Below are 25,781 nucleotides of genomic sequence, written 5' to 3' on the forward strand. Positions count from 1 at the left end.
ATGAAGAAAATAACTATATAGCACCTAAGTTACTAAAATATAGGATATACTACTACTAATATATACAAAGCATGACAAACCGAAGAAGTAAGTCATTCCTAAGAATTTAACTCTATTAACACTTTGAAACTAGAGCACTGGTGATAATATTCTGAAATGGTAAAACAAGAGTTATATGACTTACTCATAATTAGAAACTATTATACCAATATATGTGTTAAGGATCTTAGAAAATGGTGGATGAGTAAAGAACTATTACCTACCCATAGAGAAGCAGCTAATCTTGACTTAAATAAGAACCAAGATTCTTCCTTGCAGAAATGAGATCAAGAGCTCACAATGACTTCCATCCAATTAAAAGCTATCAAGGATATGAATTATGTATATACTTATGTATACAATCAGTTAACATGTATAAGCATGCCTGTTTTTCTCTTACATGTACATATATTATGTATTTATAAGACTACATGCTGAACACAGAAGAAAACATAATAGGGGAAAATATATTTGTGCAAGAAACATGATCACTGCCCTTCAGGTAACCCCAAAGTTATTAAGGAAATAAAAGTAGGTTAAGTCAAACATACACATGTATATGTTAGCTAACTTACTAATACGTCTTATCTTTTACATAAGACTAAATCTATGGGACCAATTCTAACTTATTACTTTTAAGATCAGCATCTAATACTGCTAGCCCACCATAGGCAATCAATTAAACACTCACTCACAAATGGAGAAGTGAAGGAATAAAGAAACGACTGTTCAGAATTACACATATGCAACAAAAACGACTAGTGGATCAAAAAATAATTTTATATGCAGTGATAACCGAAAATGTTCAAAATATTAGTTATATCTCAATTTGTACATTTAAAATAATTGTATGAAAATTAATGAATAAATAAAATCATTTTATTTACTCTTATTTTAAAAATGGGTCTATAGTAGAATTCCTGTGCACGATGAAATGATCAATTCTTTTTACAAGACAGTATGTATTTAAAATTTGGTGAACTACAAGTAAACAGCTACCTTACCTTTTCAACAGGAAGAAGTGTTTGCAGCAGTCGAACTGCAAACAGTGAGATGCTGACAAAGGCCATCCTATGGTGCACCAGCAGCATCTCCGTTTGCTCCAGACCAACGCTACTATTGTGGTAACACATGGCTTCTCCAAGAGACCCAAACACCAGAAGCAGTTTTTCTTTCTGAAAACATTCAAGCAACACAAAACTGAGGAAAAGATTTTAGGAGCCCATGTAAAAATGCCATTGAAAAGAGTTTATAGTATCATTAAGCAGCAAAACAAACCAGAACAAAAATTTGGTCTTCTCAATGAAAATAACCAGTATCTGCTAAGATAATGAAAAAGTACAAAGAATGATAAGCATACGTACATTCTTAAGAAAAACTAACAATTTTTAAGTTTTTAATACGAGGACTGGAAATAATGAACAGAAGACAATAATAAACAACAAAAGCTCGCATTCTTCCTCGCATCTAGTGTGACTATTCCAACGTGGAACACGCGCGTAGAGCTAGCTCTCTTCAAGATGCTTTAGGGAGCCAAAGTGCACCAATTCACGTGCAAGCATAATGGGAAAAAAATGATTAGCTTGTGAGACAGGATCCCTGTCCTCAGACTGATGCTAACCTTACTAAATAAATGAAAATGAGAAGACAAGTAATTAAAAAGCATTTAAATATCAAGTTACATAAATTCTTCCTGATTAAAAGGTTGTTTCAAGTAGAAAATGTCCTGCCATCATGTGGACACAAAACCTTTTCTTTTTGATGCCTCATTGCTTCTAAATTCCCAACTGACCTGCTATGAGTTTGTCATCAATTGCTAAATAACTTACCACTTAAATAGAAGCTATGCCTTTTAAGTTGAAAGGTAAACCTAAAAATGCAGACAAAGGCAAAGCACCAGCAGACTAACTTGAGTTATGATAACAGACCACAGTGTGTCCTAGATACGCTGACACAGCCCACGACCAAACTGGCAAGAGGACAGCCTCAGTGGCACAGCACAGAACAGCAGCCACAAAAAGCACTAGGATCTTCGTTCTTGATTTTCCACTGAAAATAGTGTATGAAAATAAAAACAGGAAATCACCTGAAAACTAAGCAGAAAAACCAGCTCACAGCAGGTCAGTTGGGAATTTAGAAGCAATGAGGCATCAAAAAGAAAAGGTTATGTGTCAATGACACTGTAACGACAGGTGACAAAGAAAAAATGCAAACTTGAGTAGAAAATAATCCAGGAGCCTGGGTCACCGAAATGAGGAACAGCGCCTCACAAGAGTGCCACGGGAATAAGGAAAAACAGACTTGACTTCAGGCTAGGGGTTGGAGAGCACTTACTCTAGGTAAACCTAACTTTTTTAAGTGTTCATTAGTAAGTTTTATATTTTAACAAAGACGAATTCTAGTGAAAAGATCTTTTTCTCTTATTTACAAGTGAAATAAAAGCATTCAATTTTACAGAGAAAAATTATTTCACTCTGTTGAAGTAAATTATAGAGTACCAAACATAACTGAACTATGTGGAAATACCTTGAAATCTAACTGTATATCCTCAGGTATTTAATTTCCAAATTCATAACAAGACATTATTTTTTTCTTTGACTTTTTTTTTTTTTCCGGTGCTGGGACTGAACCCGGCCTCAACATGCTATGAAAGAGCTCTGCCACTGAGTCACACTCCCAGCCCCTTTCCTTTAACACTGACAAGCGCAGGGACAGTAAGAGATTTTACTTCTTTGCTTCTTTAAATGTATATCCAAAGGACAGAGATTCCTCCCCAGGAGGCATTTATTCTTTTTAAACAAGTAAATGAAATATAATTTCAAGCAGCAATGTTTAATTTAGCATTTCTAACATACCAATTGGCACTTGTACAACAGATTTAACCTTTAAAGTAAAAATAATTCATTGAATCACAAAAGATCAGCAGCCAAAAGTTAAAAGTAAATGACTAACTTTTACAGATAAATGTTCTGGCCAAGAAATTTTAAGTTAATTTAAGAAGCAACTGATAAAGCATTCCTCACACTTCTGAGGAAAAACTCACTTGCTGAAAACCTTCAATATGTGAAAATCTCCTAAAAGTACTGCAAAATAGTGTGATAACCTTAAAGACTAAAGAAATATCGAGATTAAGAACAACTATCAGAAATTAAAAGGATTGAAAATATACTACACCTATTGTAAAATGCATAATTTTTTTTTTCTTCTCAAAGGTTTGTGTAATTTAGAAAAAATACTAAAGGTTTGGTTTCTTTCACACATGGTGCTACAGTTTGGACAATGAATGTACCCAAAGGTCTTTGTGTTAAAGGTTTGGTCCCCAGGGTGGTGCTATCAGGAAGTGCTATGGATCTTTAAAAGGTAGGGCCTAGTGGGAGGTCCTAGGTCATAAGGGGCACGCCCTCATAGAGGACTATGGGACTCTACCCTTTTCCTCTTCCTTTTTTTGCTTCCTGTCACACACTCCCCACCACTGCCATTTGGTAAGAGCCACCAGAGGGCCAAAGCAATGAGTCTGCCCAATCTTTGATTGAAACCTCCAAAACTGGGTCAAAATAACCCTTTCTCTTTTTAAATTCATTACCGCAGATATTTTGTTATACTGAAAGAAAGCTAACTTAATTCACATAGGTACTGGTATTAAGTAAATAGCTGGGTTTTGTTCTTTTGTTTTGGTTTGGTTTTGGTACTGGGGATTAAGCCCGGAGTGCTTTCCCACTGAGCCACATCCCCAGCCCTTTTTATTTTGTCATTGAGACAGGGTCTTACCAAGTTACTTAGGTGTTCACTTAAGTTGCTGAGGCTGGCCTTCAACTTGCAATCCTCCTGTCTGAGCCTCCTAGGTCAATGGGGTCACAGGCATGCCCAATGTGCCCAGCAAACACCTATGTTATCTGCATTTTATTTTACTTACTTTCTGTCTTCTGACCTCTGTTCACAAGGATTGAAATAACCTGCAACAAAGTTGATTAAATATAGACTGACATAGATCAAAATAACACAGAAAAAAAATTTGGTAATTATAATAGTCAATATGTATTTTTAGGACTAATAAACTTTTATTCTACATCCCTGACAAGGCAAGCAGAAGAAAAAAAGGGAAAGAAGCATAGATAGAAAGATAGACCAGACATTAGCCCCTCAGAGCAGATAGAATATCAATTCTTCAAGAAAGGCAAGACTACCAGAAGATAATTTCAAAATAAAAGATATAAAATAGCAAAGGATTTATGATACATTGAAATGTCAAAATACATATGGTTTCCAGTTACATAAACACAGTCTGGCAGCCCAAGATCTCTAAAATATTATCTTGTAATACAACAGTCCTAAAGCTACTGTGTATATGTTGATTACTCAAGCAAAACATTACCTACCAAAAGAATTATCACAAAAAATACATAAAATATAATGCCATCTCCAAAATCATCACCCCTACTGAAATACAAAGAGCAAGGATCAAGGGCTGGGGAGATAGCTCAGCTGGTAGAGTGCTTGCCTCGGAAGCACAAAGCCCTGAGTTCGATCCACAGCACTGCAAAAAAAAAAAAAAAAAAAAAAAAGAGCAAGGATCAAGGCAACCTTCTGATCTCTGTACACCTTGAATGGTTATTCTAAGGTTGATTCAGAATTTACACTGTGGCTAACTATACATTTAAGTCCTGGAAACTTACTCAACTCAAAATTAGTCATAGAAATAAATGTAAAACTCAAAAACATAATAGTTTTAAAAGAAAACATAGGAAAGAAATCTTTGTACTCCAGGTTAGGCAAAATCTCTTACAACAACATCATAAGCACAGTCCATAATAGAAAAAACTACTGAACCTCATCAAGATTATGGACTTCTGCTACTCAAAAATCTAAATGATCATCTGGATAGACACAGAAAACGGTGACAAATTCAACACTTATTCATGATAAAAAACAACAAACTAGGAATAGAGGAAACACACTCAACTTTATACAAGCATCTACAGAAGTCCAAGAACTAGTACCACATTTAATGGTGAAATACTGAATGCTTTTCCTCAAATATCAGGCTACTGTTACATATTCACATTGTATCAAGGTTACAGCCAAGACAACTGGGGTGATATAAATTATTACAGGGCATCCAAATTGGGCAGGAATAGTAAAGCTGTCTTTATTCACAGTAACATGATCCTAAATCTGTTTTCATTTACAGGTAACTTGATGCTATAGATAGAAAATCCTAAAAAATCCACTCAAACAAACAACTATAAGAACTAATATATGTCTAGTACATCACAGGATAAAAGGCTGATACACAAAATCCAAATGAATTTCAATATACTAGTAATGAACAATCCAAACAGTAAAATTTTAAAAATAATTCATTCACAGTGGTGTTAAAAAGAATAAAATACTTAGAAGTACAGTTACATAAAAATAAACAAATGAATAAAGATTTTATATGACAAAAGCATCATTAGTAAAGTCACAAATGTTTTTTTAAAAATACCTTAACCAGGTAAAAATCAACATACAAAAATCAGTAGTTTACATATATTCAAACAATCTTTTAGAAGATTTAATGGAAGAAAAGATTTCATATATAATAGTAACAAAAATATATTAGGATGTTTGTCAATAAAAGTGTGAGACCTATTAAAATTAAAATTAAAATACCACTGAAGGCAAAAAAATAGCCTTTCTACAAATACAAGGACCATATTATTATGTAAATTAATTTGTAAATTTAACAAAATCTCAATGAAAACTTAACAGTTTTAAGCTATATCACCTAAACATAGAAAAAAAATAAAACACATTAAGGCATTTTCAAAAGCCTAAATAATAAGAGTATCATACTGGTCTATTAGCAAAACAGAATACCCAGAGTAAGTACACTCAGATACATATAGAAATTGAATGTATAAAGAGGACATCATCTCAAATCACTGGGAAAAAGAAATAGTAAATAAATGTTATAGGGATAAGTAAAGTAATGTCCCTGCCTTACCTCATATACCATAATAAATTCCATATGTACCAAAGATATTTTTTAAATAACACAACCATTAATTGATAATAAGAAAATATGAAATTTTTTTCTTTACAAATCTGGAATTAGCAAAAACTATCTAACCTTTCCTGACTCAAAATCCCCAAGACATATTGATTTTGTACTTGGTAATCTAATTGAGCTATCTTACTGTTTGTGTAGCTGTTAATAAAATATCTTAAATCTTCAAAAGAAAAAAAAAGAAGTAATTATAGTTGCACAGGAGTCAGCTAACAGAATATTTAGTGCAGCATATTTATATAATAATAAATTGGAAATCCAAATAGACCAATAGGTGACTGGCCAAATATTATTATAATATCACTACATAGTGGAATCATTAAAATTATATAGTGTAAGAATACTTAAAATTAAAAAATGAAACACTGTTGAAAGGGAAAAGCAAGTAACAAAATAGTGTAATAGTGTGATCCTATGTATGTAAAAGAGAAAAATTGTATATGTGCATTTGTATATATTTCTGAGTGTAACTTGTAAACTGAATAAAGATGACACATTTTGGAAAAAAATAAATTTTCCTTAAAAAAAAAAAAACCTTACCAGCATCATCACTACCACCTAAACAAGAACAAAACAAAACATTGCAACTTACTTCAGACAGTTCAATGTCCTAATATGTAAAAATCTATTAGAAATCAAGAAAAAAAACAAAAGTCAATGACCCAAGAGAAAACAGGTAAGTCTAAAGAGTTTACAGGCAAATAACTCTTAAGATTACCAAAAAGATGCTCACCTTTACTCCTACTACACTGACAGGCAATCTCATCAGAATGGCAAAAATCTGATACCTGGTTTTAGACTCTAGGTTGAGTGGGAAAGTGCTCATTAGAGGATGCTGCTGGTGGGTGAATGGAGAGGGACAGCAGTACACAGGGGAACTCGACAGTGTCGACCACTAAAAATATATTTACTTTCTGGAACAGTAATCTCACTTAAGTCCCCTCAGAGACACACTTGTGCAAGTATAAAGTGACAAACAATTATTCATCACACATAGTTTATATTAGCAATTATGATCATCACAGACAGACACAGTGAAGCATCTGCAACCTATAAAGAATGAAGAAGATTTCTACATATGGACACAGAATGAGCTCCATACCTTCTACTTCATGCATACATTATGTATTTTTAAGTTATAAAACAACTGTATATGATATTCTACCATTTATGTAAGATTTAGATAGTTGGTAAGAATCTACATACTTTTTTGCTTATATATGCTAACAACTAAAATAAAAATAGAGGATGAACCCGAAAATACAATTAAAATGACTGCCAATAGACAAAATATCTTAAAAGGGAATAAGATGACATAATCACTGAGCTACATCTTTATGAAGAGAAAATTTCCAAAAGTGGAAACAACTCAATGTTGATATTATAACAAAGAAGATAATTCTTTCATGTGACTTTAAAGTACAGTATTTTGACTGTAACATATTGAGATTTAGTCTAGGTCAAAAAGAACTGCTAGGAAATCTTAAACTTTATCAGTTGTTCATAGTAGTAAAAATATTGCTATTCCAAAAAATGTTTTAAGTATGTTAAAGGTTCTAACTAAGCAAACTGTTTTATATTGCTAGGGTCTAAGACTTTCTATAATCAAAAGTACAAGAAATACAAATTTGAAATCAGAAAAATAGCAATATGAACTCATGATTTTTTTATATCATACATTTCCTAGTTTTGTTACTGAGAGGGAAGAATGATATCATGGTAGCCACAAATATCCCAATGACCTATTATTGTTCTTGATAGACCTTTCCTCATTAAAAATAACCAAAACCTCTGGAGAAATGACCTATTCAAGAATGGGCATAAAATAAGACTAATATATATTTTGTCAGAAATAAAAAATGAACATCCAAAGACAAATGAGACAATGAAACCAGCTTAAGAGACCAAATTCAAATAAAATACTATTACCCATATCTGAATCAAAACATGGTTTCTCACCATATTTATAGCAAAAAGGCTGCTGTCATCCCAGATATCAGCTGAAATTGCTTCACCAATAAGTATCATATCCTCTGCAAGCAATTCTAGAACTCTTATTATCATTTGTCTACTGCCTAGAAATACAGAGAAAGAGAAGAAAAGTGAGAAACAGTACACATAAAACTAAGTGCAACAGCTGAACTTAGTGGGGACCCAATACATGTATTTTGTTACTAGACTCAGGCAGACATCAGCCGTGTTGTTTTTCTGTTGTTTTCACTCTAAAAACATTATTATTATTATTATTAAACATTATTAACATTATTAACATTATTAAAAAGTTATCTTATTTTCAAATAATCAGTTGAATTCTCTAGTTAGACATGCCCCCAAATTCACTTCTCCTTTTTTTAAAAATTGTTTTTTTAAGGAAGTCACAATCTACAACCACCATCAAAGAATTCCATTCCAATCATAACACTTCTTTTTTTATTGCCACATTAAAATTACACAAATAGTAGAGTGCGTAATGCCATATTTGTACTTGCACAAAACATAACTTGATCATTTTCCTTTCCCAGGACCTACCTTCCCTACCCTCCCCTTAGAGTGTTTCTTGACCAAACAAATCAAATATACTCATAATGGTTTAAAAGATAAGAAGAGAGAGGCAATAATGTAGCAGAACTTCTGTGAAATAGGTTAAAACAATTTTTCAAATTCAGAGATCCTTCATGTTACACAAACATGGCAAAGTACCAAGCAAGTTTGGAAGATGCAGTCTAATAATTTCTGATTAGTATTAGAAAGCTGAGGCTTTGTCACAGATTAGTACTTTTTCACATGGGAGTTGCATGGGAAGCTAAGTTTGAACTGGAACAAATAAGGAATAATGTCTATGCTGGCTTTTGCTGAAGAGATCTCAAGATATTCCATCTAATCCCACCTTAAATTCCAAAAAAGTTCCAAAAGAAGCTGTGTTGTCAGAGTCACACCAACCAGGACAATCTCTTTTCTCCAGAGAATCAGGAAAAAAAAAAAAAAAAAAAAAAAAAAAACCACTTTGCATGATTCTATGTGAAGTGAGGGTTCAGACAAGATTTTCCTCTTCCACATCCCAAAGGTTAATTTCTAATGAATAAACAAACCACCAGATCATAAGATTGTAGGTTACTTTTTTCATCAAAACAGTTGGAGCAAGTTCTTTTAGATATCTCTTCTCATATTGTACCATTAGAAGTTATGCAATAATTTACCACAAAAGGGCAAGAGAACATTTAGAAAATTTATGTACCAAGATATAGCTTTATAATTATCAATCTGACTTTTTACAGCAAATTAACAAAAGGTTAAATGCAAAATAGCTAAACCTAAACTCTTCTTCCAGTATGTCAGGCAGATAAACACACACACATTATGATGCCAAAGTTCCAATATTTCTTCATTTCACATTATAAGCATATGAGTCAACATGTAGTTAACTCCTGAAAGCAGTTATTTGCTCAATGAGAAGCAAGAGTAGATGGTTTCTTCATTATCAAAGATTTTCAATGCTATCCAAATATAATCCTTCCTCCTGCTTTCCTCTCCATCACCTCCAACAGGCAAAAATTGGTCACAGGTCTTAAAGAACCATTAACACAGGATATGTGTTTTCCTTTAACAGTATAAAATCGCTTATCTTGTGTTCCTATCCTAACAAGTTCACCAACTACTAAAAATGTACAGATTTAGAAGAAAAAAAAAAATGATTACTGCTTCCAAAACTTACTTTTACTTGCAAAAGGCTGAAGGGTTAAACCCATGGACCTAGATTCAGAACCTTAAGTCCCTGTATTTAGCTATCTGGCTTTAGGTAAGTTTGTAATCATTCTGAACTTGTTTCCTCATCTGTAAAAGTTAGATAAAACAGTAACTACCACTGCTGGAAGGATAAAATGGATTGGTGTAAGAAAAGTGAGAAACAGTACACATAAAACTAAGTGCAACAGCTGAACTTAGTGGGGACCCAATACATGTGTTTTGTTACTAGACTCAGGCAGACATCAGCCGTGTTGTTTTTCTGTTGTTTTCACTCTACAAACATTTGAGCAAAAATGTAACCCCAGAATACATGTGGATTTTTTTTGAAAGGAAAGAATCCAGCTTGGGGATTTTGTTTTTAATGGTTCATGGCCCATAAGAAATGAATAGGAAGCATGAACAACTAAGAACAACTCAGAAAGTTTCTAAAGAGCAAAATTCAAGTATGTTTTTATTTTGATCTATTTATGCAGTAATACTTTCTCTTTTTCCAGGGGTATTTTATTGTCAGTGCTTACATTTAAATACAGAAGTACAGCCTGTGCCAATAAAAATGCATAAATGGAAGAGGATACTCTATCTACATAACATTCCATGCCATCCACATTTAATTAAGAGATAATAAAGATCTTATTAAATTCTTATGAATCTGTATCCCAAAAAATAAGCAAAAATAGATTCTAAATGCCCCAACATAAAAGGGGAAAAAAGAGAAAAAAGTCCTGGAAAAAAATAGAAAACAACACAAACTGTATAAGAGATAGAATTTCAAAAACAACTAACCTGTTCTTAAGAGGGGAACTGCTGATTCCAGAATGGAGATGCAAAACTGGGGAAGACTCAGCTGCTGGAACTGTAGTTCCAATGTGTCTTCAGTTTCTAGTTCTGGAAGATCTATGTGTCCCACATCCAAAGGTGAGTGGACAGATATCCTAGAGTTTATGTGAGCATGACTACTACTTCCACTGTAAAGCAAACAAACAATAAACTTTAAATACGGCAACAACCCTCAAGCAGATTTACTGTCTACCTATTGCCTTACGTGTTAGAAGCCTGATACTGGTCAAGACTATATTGCTTCATGCAATATAATAGTTCTGGTAACGTGTAAAAATCTTGACAAGTTCCCGAGATTAAATTCCATAAAGAGGAGTTAAAATTGTACATGAAGGAGATAGGGACATATAGCTCAGTGGTAGAGAACCTAGCACATGCAAGGCTCTATGTTTGATCCCCAGCACTGCATAATAATAAATAAAAAATAAAATTCTACAAGAAGTCAAAAGTGCATTTATATTTTGTTTTTCAAATTATCTTCAAACATGTCAACATTTCCATAATAGCAATCAACACTGACAATAATCCATCATTTCTAAAAGAAAAAAAGCAGATTTACAGCAAAGTTCTTTTGTAATCAACTTGTAAAGGTCAAACTAAATAGTTCATATAGTTTCATAGATATTCTGTGATTTTTACCAAATGTTCTATGTAAGCCAATGTTAGCAACTGAAGAATATTTCCAGAAAAATATCAAGGGAATGGATTACTTTACTTAGTAAATTCAACATCATATAATGATTCTGAAAATGCATCCAAAAAGTGGAACATCTCATCTTCCTTGGCTTTCTTCACTGAAGAATTCTTAACTTGGGTCTCAAAATTTTTACTTTTGATGTGAGGCTTAATCACAGAGATACACAGATGCTATTTAACATTTAAGACTCCCCAGATTTTATACTTGTTTTGTCATTTCTTCAATTTTAAGATTCTAAGCATGCTTCAATACAAAAGTGACCCAGACTTCTATCAATCTCTGAAAGCCTCGTGAGGAAGTTGTTCACTCAGGAGTGAAAATATCTGAGCATGGAACACATTGGAATATGATGGAAAGGTATGTTCAAGGGTAAAGAGAAAATCATGACTCATCAGCCATCTATAATATAAGGACTAAAAGTGCAGGCTCTCCTATCATATGCTGTAGTCCCAGCTCAGCTCTTGACCACCTATAATGCTCTTCACCTCTAAAGCTCAGGGTTTTCTGCAAAAACTAATGATGATGATGAGGAGGATAGCAACTCTACTATAAGACTGCTATGAAGGTAACTAAAGGAGCACAGGTGTGCAAAGCATGTGGCCTGACACCATATGCACATGCAGCCCTGTATCTGCTCACTTGCACAGCAGCAGCAGCAGCAGCAGCAGCAGCAGCAGCACAAGACAATACTCGTATCAAAAGATACATGAGCATCTCATCGAACAATTTTTAAAATGACACTAAAGAAGAGACCAACGATGTGTATAGTCTAGGAAAAGGCAACATACAAATGCCATGCCAACCCCTTTAGGCAAACCTGATAAAATGAAAATTCTGTATTTATATGAACAATAAATAAGATACTATAAATGAAACAGTACTTGTTTAATAATAAAATTTCCAGTTATTCCTTTAGTAAACACTAATACATTTAAATTATGATTGGACTTACAAAAATGTGCTTAAAAATAACAAAAATGTACCTGTCATTCAAAGCCACTCTTTTTAAACTAGCTAATATTCTATCCAGAGCTGGTAAAAGTTTGTGGATTTCTGGGATTTTGCAGTACTACAAATTGAACTCCTGGTCTATACCTCTGAACTACACCCCTCACCTTATTTTCAATGTTTTATTTTGAGACAGGGTTTCACTAAGTTGACCATGCTGGCCTCAAACTTGCAGTCCTTCTGCCCCCACCTCCCAAGTAGCTGGGACTGCAAGCGTGCAGAACCACATGCAGCTCATCATTTCTTTTTTTTAAGGAAACATAAACAAATAGAAAATATAGTTCAATGTGTGGAACAGAGATACTACTTTGTGAACACACTGTGTGGGTGCACACAAATACACAGAGCACATGTTCGTGCACCAAGTGCTCCCTTTAAACATAATATTTATTTATCCTTAATGTATATCATGGTAAAAAAAATACGAAGGACTATACCTGGGGTAAAATCTCAAAAAAGGAGACAGAGAAGAGTAATTATCTCTCTCCAAAATTAAAACACCCACACGTTAACAAAGCTTTTCTAATTTCCCATCAACATAACCACCAGTCACCTGGAAGACACTGCATCCCAGTCTTGGCCATCTCCTCTGGGTCTCTGGCCTGTGCGCCCCACCACAGAAGGCCGAGGGCTGCTGCTTCCATGGGATGGGTTCGGGGAATGATGAGTAACTCTTGCTTCATGACAATAAGACAAGGAAGAATTTTGGGAAATAATGTCTGGGAAAATAAATTGTAAAATAAGATTATCCCTTGGTAGAAACAGATTTCTGATTACGTAGTATGTAGGTGTAATTCCTCAAAAAAATTAACAAAATTAAAAAGTAGAAATGCTTCCATGGGGTAAAAATAAAAGTAAAGATCAAATTTTTCTGCATGTATTCAATTATCACCGACAGGTTTTTATCCAAGTGGTCTGATTATATGAAACATTCTAGTCACTGGAAATCACAATATTAGAGACCACCAAGAAGAGAGACACTTGATCATGTACTCACCTGCTGAAAAAGCTGAGAACCACTGCCTCAAATCATATGTAAAAATTAAATCAAAATGGATCAAAAATCTAAATATAAGAGCTAAAACCATGATGTTCTTAACAAAAAATAAATATAAACCTTCATGACCTTGGATTTGGCAGATGTAAGACACAAACCACCAAAAAATATAAATTGGACCTCATAAAAATTAAAAACTACAGTGCATTGAAGGACATTATCAAGAAAGTATAAAGGCAAGGCTGGGGATGCAGCTTGTGATAAAGCACTCCCTCCTAGAATGTGTGAGGTCCTGGGTTCAATCCCCAAACACTGAGAAAAAATAAAAATGAAAACAAAAAGGCTGTAAAATGGGGAAAATATATTTTTGCAAATCACATATCTGAAAGAGTTTAATATTCAGTATACACAAAGAACTCCTAAAACGCAACAGTAAAGAAACAAACAACCCAACTGAAAAATGGGCAAAGAACTTTTAGAAGACATTTCTCCAAAGAGGATATAAAAATTAACAGTAAGCACATGAAAGTCGGTAGGGAATCATTAACCATTAGTCTTGGGAAATGCAAATCAAAACCACAATGATGCCAGGCACAGTGCTACACCCCTGTAATCCCAGCAAAACTCAGGAAGATGAGGCAGGAGGATCACAAGTTCAAGGTCAGCCTCGGCAACTTGGCAAACCCTGTCTCAAAATAAAAAATAAAAAGGAGTGGGGATGTCACTCCATGGTGAAGCCCCCCTGGGCTCAATCTTGTACCAAAGCAAAATCAATAAAACCACAATAGCATACCACTTCATACGTACCAGAATGGTTATGATCTTTTAAAAGAGAAAGAAAATAACAAGTGTTATTGGGAACTCCCTACACTGGTAGCTTCACAGATTGCTGGTGGGAATGTAAGGTTGTGCAAGTGCTATGAAAAACAGGAGGACGGTTCCTCAAAAAAGCTAACAAAAAACTGCATGTGATCCAGCAATCTCACCCCTCAATACATTTTCAAAAGAACTCAAAACAAGGACTCAAGCAGATACTTGCATGTTAATGTTCACTGAAGTAGCACTCACAATAGTCAAAAGACAGACACAACCCATGAATAAACAAAATGTAGAATATGCACACTATAAAGTACTATTCAGTCATAAAAAGTAATGGAGCTCTGATACATGATACAATGTGGTCAAAGCTTAAAAATATTATAAGCACAATGAGTCACACACAAAAGGATAAATACTGTATGATCTCACAATAGGAGGCACTGCTGTCTTGAGGCCCTTGAACTTCCCTGGAATACTCATCCCCGTCAAGTGGATGGTTACTTGTCACCCTCAGGCCCCCACTTCTGAAAGGCTTTCCCTGACCATCCTACCCACAATCAGCTGCGAGGTGGGGATGTGGTGGAGCTTGCCGAGCACATGTGAGGCCCTGGTTCAGTTTCTGTATGGGAACCCAGAAGCTCTCCATTATTACTCATTTGCAGAAAGTGGTACCAGAGAGTTAGTGAAACCCCAAACATACTAAATCTATAATAAAGCAATGCAAAGCATAAATACTCAAAAAGCAAAGGTCAGTGAAACTTCCAAAAAAACAGAGATTAACTGAGACATGACGAGAAATGGCTGTAATCTAATGTTCAGTTTTCAATGTATACTGTATAAGTACACAGAAGTCGTAGATACCGTTTTATCAAGGCCAAAACAGTACTCTATTTGGTCATTAGGTGGCGCTTTTTCTCTGAAAAGTCTGGCATTGCCATCATGTACTGCAACTATATCACAAGCTGTACAAAAATAGTTCTGGTAAAATACAAACCAGTATTTTTCAAACCAAAGAATTTGTTAACACATACATAACTTGCTAAGATGCCCCAAATGAAAAGTCATTTTCAGAAAAACACTTTGCAAATGCCTCTTATTAAAGGGAACTAAAATTTAAAAAAGTTTAAAAAGCATGGGATCATGCTGGTCCATACTCCTAGATTTCACTGCATCTAGGAGTGGGGGTTTATGCTGTGAAAATGTATACAAATAAACCCTGAAGTATAATCGATAGTTCTCAGAAGAATCTGCAGTAACATCAGCAGCTATTGAATAGATAAACACAAATACCTTGTTTGTTTGAGAAAAAATGTGGGTCTCGGTGAAAGTTAAGCCTGTTTCTTAAATATATGCACAACTGCTGCAAGCAGGACACAGACTGTAATGCCAAGCGATGTTTCCCATCTCCACCAAAGGCCAGTTTCAACAGAGACAAAAGGTTCTGAAATAGAGTCGAAAAAATGATTAATGAAACAAAGTACTTAACTTCCAAGGATCTGGAGCTTAAGGGGAAGTGAATAACCAAATGAACTAAAATAAGTTGCCAAATATTTATAAAACATAAACAAATATGGGCAAATATGACTTAGCAAAATGCAGACAGATCAAAAAAAGGTAACAATTTTTTTTAAAAAAAGTGTTTCTTATTTCTTAAATCTGTTAAGTTCCCATTCTAAGATAAACAGACAATTATTCCCCATTTAGGTATCACATTACACAGAACTATTTTTACCCCCCATACTGAGATTAAAGCAGGGTCCTTCACATGTTAGGCAAGCATTCCACCGCTGAGCTACAGTCACAGCCTTTTATTTTTTTTTTTTTTCATTTCATTTCTTTTTGAAATGGGGTCTCAGTTGCCCAGGTTGGCCTCAATGTGCAATGCTACTGCTTCAGCCTCTAGTAGCTAGGATCATAGGTGAGCACCACAATGCCTGGCTTACACACAGAACTTTCGACAAATCATAGCAAATTCTTTTCATCTCAAACATCTGAATCATTTTACCATGTCTTGGCAATTAAGAGCTTTTTCTCTGCAACCATATGCCAGTTGGACAGAATGTATTAATAGTCTCTATTCAGAGTCCTTTTCAGCCTGACAGTGTGGAGTGAGGACCTAAGGCACTACTAGATGCTGTACATATGTCATAATCTCCACCCTGGATCTCTCTTTTCCTCTTTCTCTGCTAGAAAAGAGACTAGATGAAATAAAGAACCTGTCGATATTCCTCACTGCAAATGTATTTCTCCAGCATACAGCATTATGCCTTAAATATGTTAGATACTCAAAAATAAATTTAAATAATAATAAACTTTAAAATAAGTTTACTGTTGCTCAACCTTAATTTCCAAAGTTTATTCTCCTCTTTAGATGACCCATAAATGGTAATTCAAGGTGGCTGAACTCCACTACAGGTGCCAAATGAGAGGTCCACCTATGGGGAAAACTATTTAACTATAAGTTAGAGAATAAAAGGCTTAAGTAGCTAAATACTTTATTTTTTAAAATACATTAATACACATTTCATTCCCACGGATTTCTGCTCTGCAAAATTTGTTTTACCACAATAAGTTCCCTTACAAAATACGAAACAATTATAGAAGGTACTCACCTGAACAATTTTTGGCCTCTGAAGGAAAATCTCAGCAGGGAAATCTTGCATGATAACATCCTTCAAGAGTTCACAGGTATTCCAGATCAAAGTATAGTTACTACTTCTTAAAGAGCTACAAAATAGAGTATTCATTTTTTAAAAAGAGTTCATCTACACCAAACTCTAGGTACCTAATGGCACAGTAACTCTCACAACAATCTTTTAGATCTCAGTTGAGCCATCCTTTCCCCTGGGAAGCTTTCCCAGATCTTTTTTCTGGTCAATAAAACAACTCAGAAGAGGTGCTTCTTCCATATGCCTATATTTCATGATAAAACAATTGCTTGTTGTTGATTTTGTATTCTCTACTATACTCTCCTCAAGAACAGGAACTACACCAGGTTAACAGTCATATACCTAGAAACAACCACAAAGCTACAAAATGAAATCAATGAGGTCAAAAGGCACAGAATTCAATAAAATTTAGATAAATTAAGAAAAAGAGAAAAAAGTATAGATTCTAGGAAGTAGATTCCTTCGTGGTCTCCTCTGCTCTAGGTGAATAAGGATTGAACTCCCTTCTTATTCCATACAGGTCCTGCCCTCAACTCCTGCCCACTAGCGATGTAGCAATTGTTCACCTCCCACCTCAAGAAATTAAACCCCTTTCCCTGAATCCAGTCCAGCACCGGAAGGTGAGCATTAGAAACTTTCATGACCTTTTCCTTAGGGACTGCCTCAGATCCCACAGATCAAACACCCCATGCTTTTTCCTAGGGGTACTCTACTCTGAAATATTTCATCCCAAGAAAACTGGTGCCTTTGAAGTGCCATCATCAAAAATCATTTAACAGCATCTGAGCGGATCTATCCCCAATTCTAGCAGGTTGTTTATCTTTATATTCCAGATTCATACTTAAAAATGCAAACAACTCATTTATTGCTGTATTCAATGAAATTGCACCAAATCAACCAGGATATTAAAATGCTTCAAATTTCTATATTAGATATCTACTTTTGAAGGCAACAATGAATATCCATTACATAAGATTAGATTAGTAGTCCCCAACCTTCTCAATATGCTAAATTTTTCTCCTAATGGAGTTTGTATTTTGAAATATGTTCTACCAAATAGAATTAATTTATGTTTAATTTTTTTTCATTTCATTTATTAACCGAGTGCGGAAGGAATGGCCAGAGAATCTAGTTAAGAAATAACTTACATTACAAAGGGCTACTTAAAATTCTAACCACACAAAAGAAACTGGGCCTGGCACAGTGGCACATGACTGCAATCCCAGGAACTCTAGAAGCTGAGGCAGGAAGAGCGCAAGTTCCAGGCCAGTCTCGGCAACTTAAGGAGACCCACTCTCAAAATGTGGCACAGTGGTAAAGCACTCCTGGGTTCAATCCCCCCTGGTGGGGGGGGGGGACCAGCGGGTAGAGAAAGAGAAACAATCTGCTACAATATGAATATGCAGATTGACTAAAGACAAATGGGAATTTTATGGCTTGCTTTTTGAAATACTGAAAATCATATAAGCTCACTGCTACTTTTCACACCACTTAATATTTTTTCTGTTGAAAATATATAGTAATAACTGTCAGATTTAATGGTTATGAACCAACAAAAATCAGTGAAATATGTCAGATACTGTACCTTTCATTAGAGGAGAGAACATGCCTGTCTGTTGTGGTCAGAGGTAGCCAAGGAAACGTAGAAAACTTCAAACACTTCACAGTGTGACTTACTGTTAATGGAATAACAAAACTAAAGATGTCAAGTAATAAAAAAATAGCAGTCACCTTAAGAGTCCCAAAATAAAGATTTTTGTCTTCCAGCAGTCTAAAATACTTCAAATGAGGCCAGCTGCATATGTCTTTTCTCACAGGATAAATAACAGAGCTCTCCATAATTTAAACACAACTCATTAAAATAAGGATTAGAAGAAGATTACACACAAACTGACACTGAACGACAAAGTTGCAATTAATGTCTGACCAGGACATTGAGCTTGAATATAGCAAAAAAAAAGGAACTGGTATCTGGAGGAAACTTTTACCTACAGAAATTATAAGTAATATAAACATAATCATATACTATATCTACTCCTGTCCTAATGTACTACCTGGTGTTAAGTGTTTAAACCTCTATGAAGATGACTTGAAGACTAGAAGGCTGGAAACCAAGTATCATTGTTCAAATAAGATTAAAAGAAATTTGAGAAATCAACACAGTTTTAAACACTCCCAAGTTATTTTTTAAGAGATCTTGCATTGTACAAGTTAAGGGGGCAACACTAACAAGTAGCAGTCACAAATCCCTTCCAAATTTTAAGTCTTTCTGCCAAATGTTTTGAAAAGAACATGAAATCATTAAATGCATGTAACAGTGAGGCAAAAGCTCATGTGTGAGGCAATGCAAGAAAGTTTAGAGGTGATATGATTGAGTTACAAGAGCCTTAACCCAATAAGTTCATTAATCCAATGATAGGGATTAACTGGATGGTAACTGTAGGCAGACAGGTGTGGCTGAAGGATGTGGGTCACTGAGGATGTGCCTTTGAGGTATATATTTTGTCCCTGGTGAGCCAAGTTTAGTCTCTCTACTTCCTGGTAGCTATGCCCTGAGCCACTATTCTCCAGCACACTCTTCGGCCATGATGCTCTCTGCCTTACCTTGGGCCCAGAGCAATGGAGCCAGCCATCTATGGACTGAGATCTCTGAAACTGTGTGCCCCAAAATAAACTTTTCCTCCTCTAAAACTGTTCTTGTCAGGTCTTTTAGTCACAGCAGCAAAAATAAGCTGACTAAAACAAACAGTATTATTCAATTCTAAAACACAACCCTGTAATTTCTTTTCAAAGTTGTGTATATAAAAGTAGGGTGACTTTCAAAGAAAATAGTGACAGGCAGGTTAAAGGAAGGACACACTTATATTACACACATCAAGATATGTCTGAAATAAGCCAAACTGTCAATCCAGACAAACTGAAATTCACATAAGCACTATTCTTAATGGGCCTTAATTTTTCCTCGGGTTCACTTCAACACTCACACTTCCCAGCTTTGGAGAACCCCACTCTCTTCAAACACTTCTCATGGTCACTCAAGAAAGCATCGCAACCACAAACAAATACCATTTTTCCTCAAAACAAAGCTCCCTACATGCCTAACAAAACTTATCCAAAAGGAAATATAAATTATTTAATAGCAAGTTTTCTGTTCTTTCTTATACTTCAACCTCTCAGTTTCCAAGACAGTCTTTTAGAAACAAGGCTTCAACATTATTATCTAAAAGCTTGATATCAGCAGATGTTCTCTGGGACACAACCTTTTATCTCAATTATGCAAGCAATAAAATGTTAAGTAACTGATAATTTAACCCATGTCACCTAGTAAAAAGATTTTAATGTTTTCAAACTTAGTGTCTTTATCAGCAAAATGAGGATACTAGTAATACATCTAGCTGCAACTCCACAAGGATTCGGATATTCCTCGAAGAATGTACAATGGATATACTTAACATACACTGAATATACCTAATACATTTTAGCATTGTTTCAGATACTCAGAATAAAGCAGTGTTCACAGCTATCACTAAGCTTATAATGAGGGAGATAAGGTAAACAAATAAACAACTTCAGAGCATCAAATGTGTCAGGAAGAAAAATACACACACACAGAAAATGAACACTGATTAGAATCATCAGTAAAACTCTTTCAAAGGTGGCACATGAGCACAGACTAGACTTAGCACAGCCAGACACACAAAAGACCTGGAAATGAGATTCTAGGGAGATAGCTCTAAAGCAGAACTTTTTTTTTTTTTTTAATATTTATTATATATATTTTTAGTTGTTGAGGGACATTTTTGGTTTTGTCCATTTAATTATATGCAGTGCTGAGAATCGAACCCAGTGCCTCACACATGCTAGGTAAGTGCTCCACCACTGAGCCACAACACCAGCCCAAAAAATCTTTGGTCAACTCAATTTGACAAGTGGTTTAAAAAAAAAAAAAAAAAAACTAAGATAACTGAGATAATCCTGCATCTCTGGCTGAAGGAAAGGGTTGATGCTACCATTAAGTAAGCTAGAGAATGAGACGACACAAGCACAGTGCCTGGCACGACACCTGACAAAGGAAGAGTTCCACAGGCACTCGGACAGTGACACCAATACGCCCACCTACATGGCTGCTCGAATACAGTTAAATGACAGAGAATTTTACAGCAAGGTCTATATTATGAACTAACTTGAAGCAACCGAAACATCTGGCTTGAACTGACACATTCAGGTTGGACATGAAACGCCTCCAGCAATGAGGAGGTGCACACGGGTTTCTTGGTTTTGAGGTCAAGGGCACGCACATACCCACTGGTGGCACAGGCACTTCCATCTGCTGGAAATTACTTTTGTCTTGGGGGAAATATCCCGTTAAGATTTCAGGTTGTTGTGACAATTCTAAAAAGAAAACATATATATATTGCTATGTTATTGATTCATTATTTGCTAAAAGTGAAATTTACTCAGTTTAAGTACCAATATTTTCTCCTTTTGAATCATTTTAAAACTTCAACAACCAGTATAGTTTTTTCTTTGAGTACTGTTTCTGAAGAGGAAAAAAATATGACTGTTCAGCCAATTTCCAAATGAAGAATTGTTTCCCCTCTCCCATTTACTGTCAGGCAAATACAATTATCTATTAGAATGGAAATATCCACAATGTACATGAAAAGTCTGCTACAAAGTATTCAAGGACTGTCCACCTATGCTTCTTAGTCTACCCACCTCTTCTACTCCAATTTTATAGTTCCTACTCTCATCAATTTTGATTAGCAAATTTAAAGTTGTCAAAAACAAAGGAGCTAATTATTATCTTTCAATATCTTTGAAATTCACTGTCATGTGATCAGTTACAATGACAATGAGTACAAGACTAAAACTAAATTTTGTGTCTGAACTTCTCATGTCAGTATTTCCAATTAATACAGTAGTTACTGTTAATGTAGATAATTAAAAATCAGCCCTCAACCATTCCTGATCTCACCTGCAACTAATTAGATTGAAAATCCACAATTTAAGATTCTACTTTGTGATAGCTCAGAAAATGTAAAATAGCAATCAATCAAGATTTGAGGTCAGACAAAGCAAAGTTAGAATTCTGGCTCTGCCTCAGATTAGAAAACAGTAATTTGGGGCAAGTTACTCTTCATTTTTATTCTTACCTATAAATAAAACTCATAGCATATCAGTTAAAGGTCTACTTTAAAGTTCAATGAGGAAATCTGTTTAAATCAATTCATGCAGTGCCCCTAATAACATTCAATTAATAGAATCTGCTTATGTTGCTGTTAAGAACAGCATCAGTAGTTGAAGCAGTAGGAGGAGTACTTCAATGGTATAGACAAAAATATGGTCTAACAGACTAAGCAATCAAAACTTTTTAAAAATACTCTTACTACAAAAAACTATGATCCAAATAAAAATACTCTTACTATTCACTCACATAAATCACTTGAGAATTTTTTTCCTTCAATCGATTAAATGTTTCCATGTGCAAGGCACAATACTGGGCACTAAAATTATACAACAACAAGAACACACAATAGCAGCTAACAATATATGCTAGGTCCTCTAACCCACAATAATTCTATGAAAAATATGTTCTTCCTTATTATCCCAATTTTTTGATGAGACACTGAAGCTTGAAAGGAGCCAAGGTCACACAACTAGAGGCAGAACTGAGGCTTACCTCCATGTATCTCTTTGATTTTAACTAGCATAACACTGTATATTCCAGCTTATAAAAAACTTGCATTATGTCATTTTAATTGTTCCTCATACAAAATCATGAGCGAGGACAAATATCATTATGCCTCAATATGAAGGATAATGTCCAAAATGCAAGAATAAGTACTTAAAATGATGTCTGACACATAATTATTATTGCTCAATAAAAATGTTTTGGGGCTGGGGATGTAGCTCAGTAGGTAGAGTGCCTACCTTGCATGCACAAGGCCCTGGGTTCAATCCCCAGTACACAAAAAATAAATAAATAAATAAATAAATAAAGTGTTGTGAAGCAGAGGATGAAGTTCAGTTACACAGTGCCTACCTAGAATGCTACAAGCCAAGGTTCACTCCTCAACATCACACACACACACACAAAAGCATATCGTTATTGTTAAAGAAATAATATGTCAGACTAATCTCACAAAACAAAGTCACTGGCATCTTTCTGGCCTGACCAAAACAGCAATGAATACAAATGTATCCTCTTTTGAGTAACAGTAGAGGAAGTGGTGGGGGGGGGCAGTCATGCAAGCACATACATAGACGCACACACAAACACACACACACACAATAGAGGAAGGGGGAGAACCAGTCATGCAAGCACATACACACACACACACAAAATTAGGGAAGGGTAACAGGAAACTTTTTTTTTAAGTCTAATGCTCTTTTCCTTAAAAATTACCATGAAAACCAATACACTTATTTTAACAGATTCCAACAAAATGATTCTAAAACGTTACCAGTTTGATTGATCTGGTAAGAGGCAGAATACAGTCCAGCAGCTTCTGAAGGAAGAACAAAGAGTCCATCCAGAATGCCATCAATTTTTGTCTGCAGATTTGGTTCCACATTAGGGCGAAGCTTAGATAAGAACTCTACTGCACCAAGGTCAACCAAATGCTGGACTGCTGGGGGATACTAAAATACAAAGAGGAACAATTTTGAGAATAACTATAAATATGAAAAACTCTAAACTTTCTGTCTTACAGCAATTAAAACAAAATTGATTTTGGTGTATCTGATATTCCTTGTTGGAAAAACAAATTGTGCATTGTTGTGCTTTAAGGTAATCAACTTCCTTGAATAGGACATAAATTTGCAGAACTCACATAAAACTCTTGATAACAGTTATGAGAGATGAGCCAACATAATGAGCACCAGAAATGCACACTATTAATTCCAACTGTTTATTTAGTTAATTAACACTGACCCCTTATTATCCTTTTACCTTCAAGTCGATCATTAAAATGCCAAAGCGATAAGAATTCCCTACAACATATAGTGTTTGAAAAGTATGAAAGGCTAAACCTTTTGACATTTTGACATTTTGACCCTGACAAAGAACTAATGTTGAAGTAGGCATGAAAACATAAATCTAAGAACCAGATATGGGAAAGCAACTTAATAAACTTTCTATTTATTAAACATGATCTGTAACATCGTCTTTAAATGTGCTCTCTTTAATACTGACACATCTAATTTTAACATGTAAATATAAGAAATAGTAAAATACAATGACATATATTATCTTCCAAAGATGACTCCAGAAGTCAGAACATGCCAGAACTCAGAAGTAGTTCTGCTCTACCTCTGATCACAGTTTAAGAGGCAATGTGAGATTCAACACCGCAAATAAGAGAAAAGGGAAATGGGCAACACAGACCGACATTAGTTAAAATTCAACGTCTCTGTTGTTTTAAGAATTCCTTTAAAGCCCAGTTATTAAACTTTCAATAACTGCCACAATCAGATGACTAAGAAACACTCACTCGTCTACTTGTTTTCCATTTCAAAATGGCCTTACCTTTACCAAGCTGTTCAACAGGTTCAGAACGTCTTCTTTCATGGGAACGGACGGGAAATTGAACCACTCCAGCAAGTGGAGGAAAAGGAACCTTTCCTGAATTAGATCCGCATAGCAAATTAGGTTGTGCTCAACCTTGCAGAGAATACTCCTGAGAGCGCGTTCCCGGATCTCGGCCAGCTGATGACCTGTCAAAGTAAACAGCGCAGAGACACTTAGGTCGCGACCGCGCAGGGAGCCCACCCAGGACTCGCTCTCAGGCGCAGGGCTCGCCGGGGCCGGGCCACCCAGCAGAGGGAGGCAGCTGTCTCCGAGCAGGCCCCCGGGTGCGCTCGGGATGCGAACCGCGGAGCCGCACCAAGCACGAGAGGGTCCCCGGGGCTGCCGGGCAAAACCCGCACGAGAGGCAGCGTTCCTCGGCCGCCGACGTGGCGTGACCGCGCCGCAACCAGAGGGCCCCGGCGAGTGGCAAGCGACGGTTACCGAGTTTCCTGATGAGCCCGCTCAGGACCATCGCCGCCTCTCACTCTGCAGCCGCCGGAGAATTAAACCGCCGCGCCACAGAGTCCGGTCGCGATCGATGTCCCCCAGAAACTCGTCCCGCGGGACAGTGAGTTCCGCAACGCCTGCGCTAGCCACCCGAAAAGTAAGGGGCATTCCAGGAAGTGTTCTCGGTGTCCGCATTGCCAGAAAAGCTTACTCCCTTTTTTTATAATGAACGCCACACAATTCCGAGACAGCAATCTCTGTCGTAACAAGAAAAAAGAATGAAGGGGCTAATGAGGAGTAGAACCAGCTTTGCCCGCTGTGCACGTTGGGAGTTGTAGTCCTGGCTCGGCCGTGCGCCTGTACCGAGTTCCGGACACGCCCCGTCTCCCTGCTTCCTGGAGTTCCGATCTCCCAGCGCGGGCTCTGACGCGGGACCGAATCCTGGGCAGAAGCCCAATTTCCCGCCCGCGCGCTCCCCCTGCGAAGGGTTCTTCATCCGAATGCTCAGCTCCCAGATTATCACAAGTTAGAATGCAGACTTTTGTGAGCATTTTTGCCTCCTTGCACCACCTTGTCCGTTATTACATGACTCTAACTGCGAAATGTACCAGCAGATTCATGCAGTGTTCCAAGATACCTAAATTCAGGTACAAACAACTGAGCCACAAAAGGAGGGGTGGAGAATGAAATAGGAGAATCGAAGAGAAAAAAGAAGCTGTATAAGGAAGAAAGAAAGAAACAGGTGGAATGTATGAGCTAGTAGTATTCGAATCCCAAAGGTTTTTTTGTTTTTATGTTTTGTTTTGTTTTTTCTTTTTAAAGTGTGCATTGTGCTCTGTATCAACAAGTAGAGCGGGGCGGGAATTATAAGCAACACCAAGAGCAGCACCAACAAAATTAAA

At 35.9% G+C, this 25,781-nt stretch overlaps 1 protein-coding gene across 2 annotated transcripts in view; it reads right to left on the bottom strand.

Annotated features, from left to right (window-relative positions):
- Positions 1–25,014, bottom strand: part of Rttn (rotatin) — a 180,533-nt gene extending 155,519 nt beyond the window's left edge. For both annotated transcript variants that reach the window (XM_047526590.1, XM_047526589.1), the window contains exons 1-11: positions 24,874–25,014; positions 24,391–24,578; positions 23,327–23,504; positions 21,162–21,251; positions 18,445–18,535; positions 16,803–16,917; positions 15,481–15,631; positions 12,928–13,093; positions 10,616–10,797; positions 8,048–8,163; positions 1,044–1,214 (exon numbers count right to left, since the gene is read on the bottom strand). In XM_047526590.1, coding sequence (XP_047382546.1) covers positions 1,044–1,214; positions 8,048–8,163; positions 10,616–10,797; positions 12,928–13,093; positions 15,481–15,631; positions 16,803–16,917; positions 18,445–18,535; positions 21,162–21,251; positions 23,327–23,504; positions 24,391–24,578; positions 24,874–24,904 — 1,479 coding nt within the window. In that variant the 5' untranslated portion in view covers positions 24,905–25,014. The remainder of the gene's footprint in view (positions 1–1,043; positions 1,215–8,047; positions 8,164–10,615; positions 10,798–12,927; positions 13,094–15,480; positions 15,632–16,802; positions 16,918–18,444; positions 18,536–21,161; positions 21,252–23,326; positions 23,505–24,390; positions 24,579–24,873) is intronic.
- Positions 25,015–25,781: the final 767 nt, after the last annotated feature.

Source organism: Sciurus carolinensis, chromosome 15 (assembly GCF_902686445.1).
Source record: "Sciurus carolinensis chromosome 15, mSciCar1.2, whole genome shotgun sequence".
Lineage (NCBI taxonomy): Eukaryota > Metazoa > Chordata > Mammalia > Rodentia > Sciuridae > Sciurus > Sciurus carolinensis.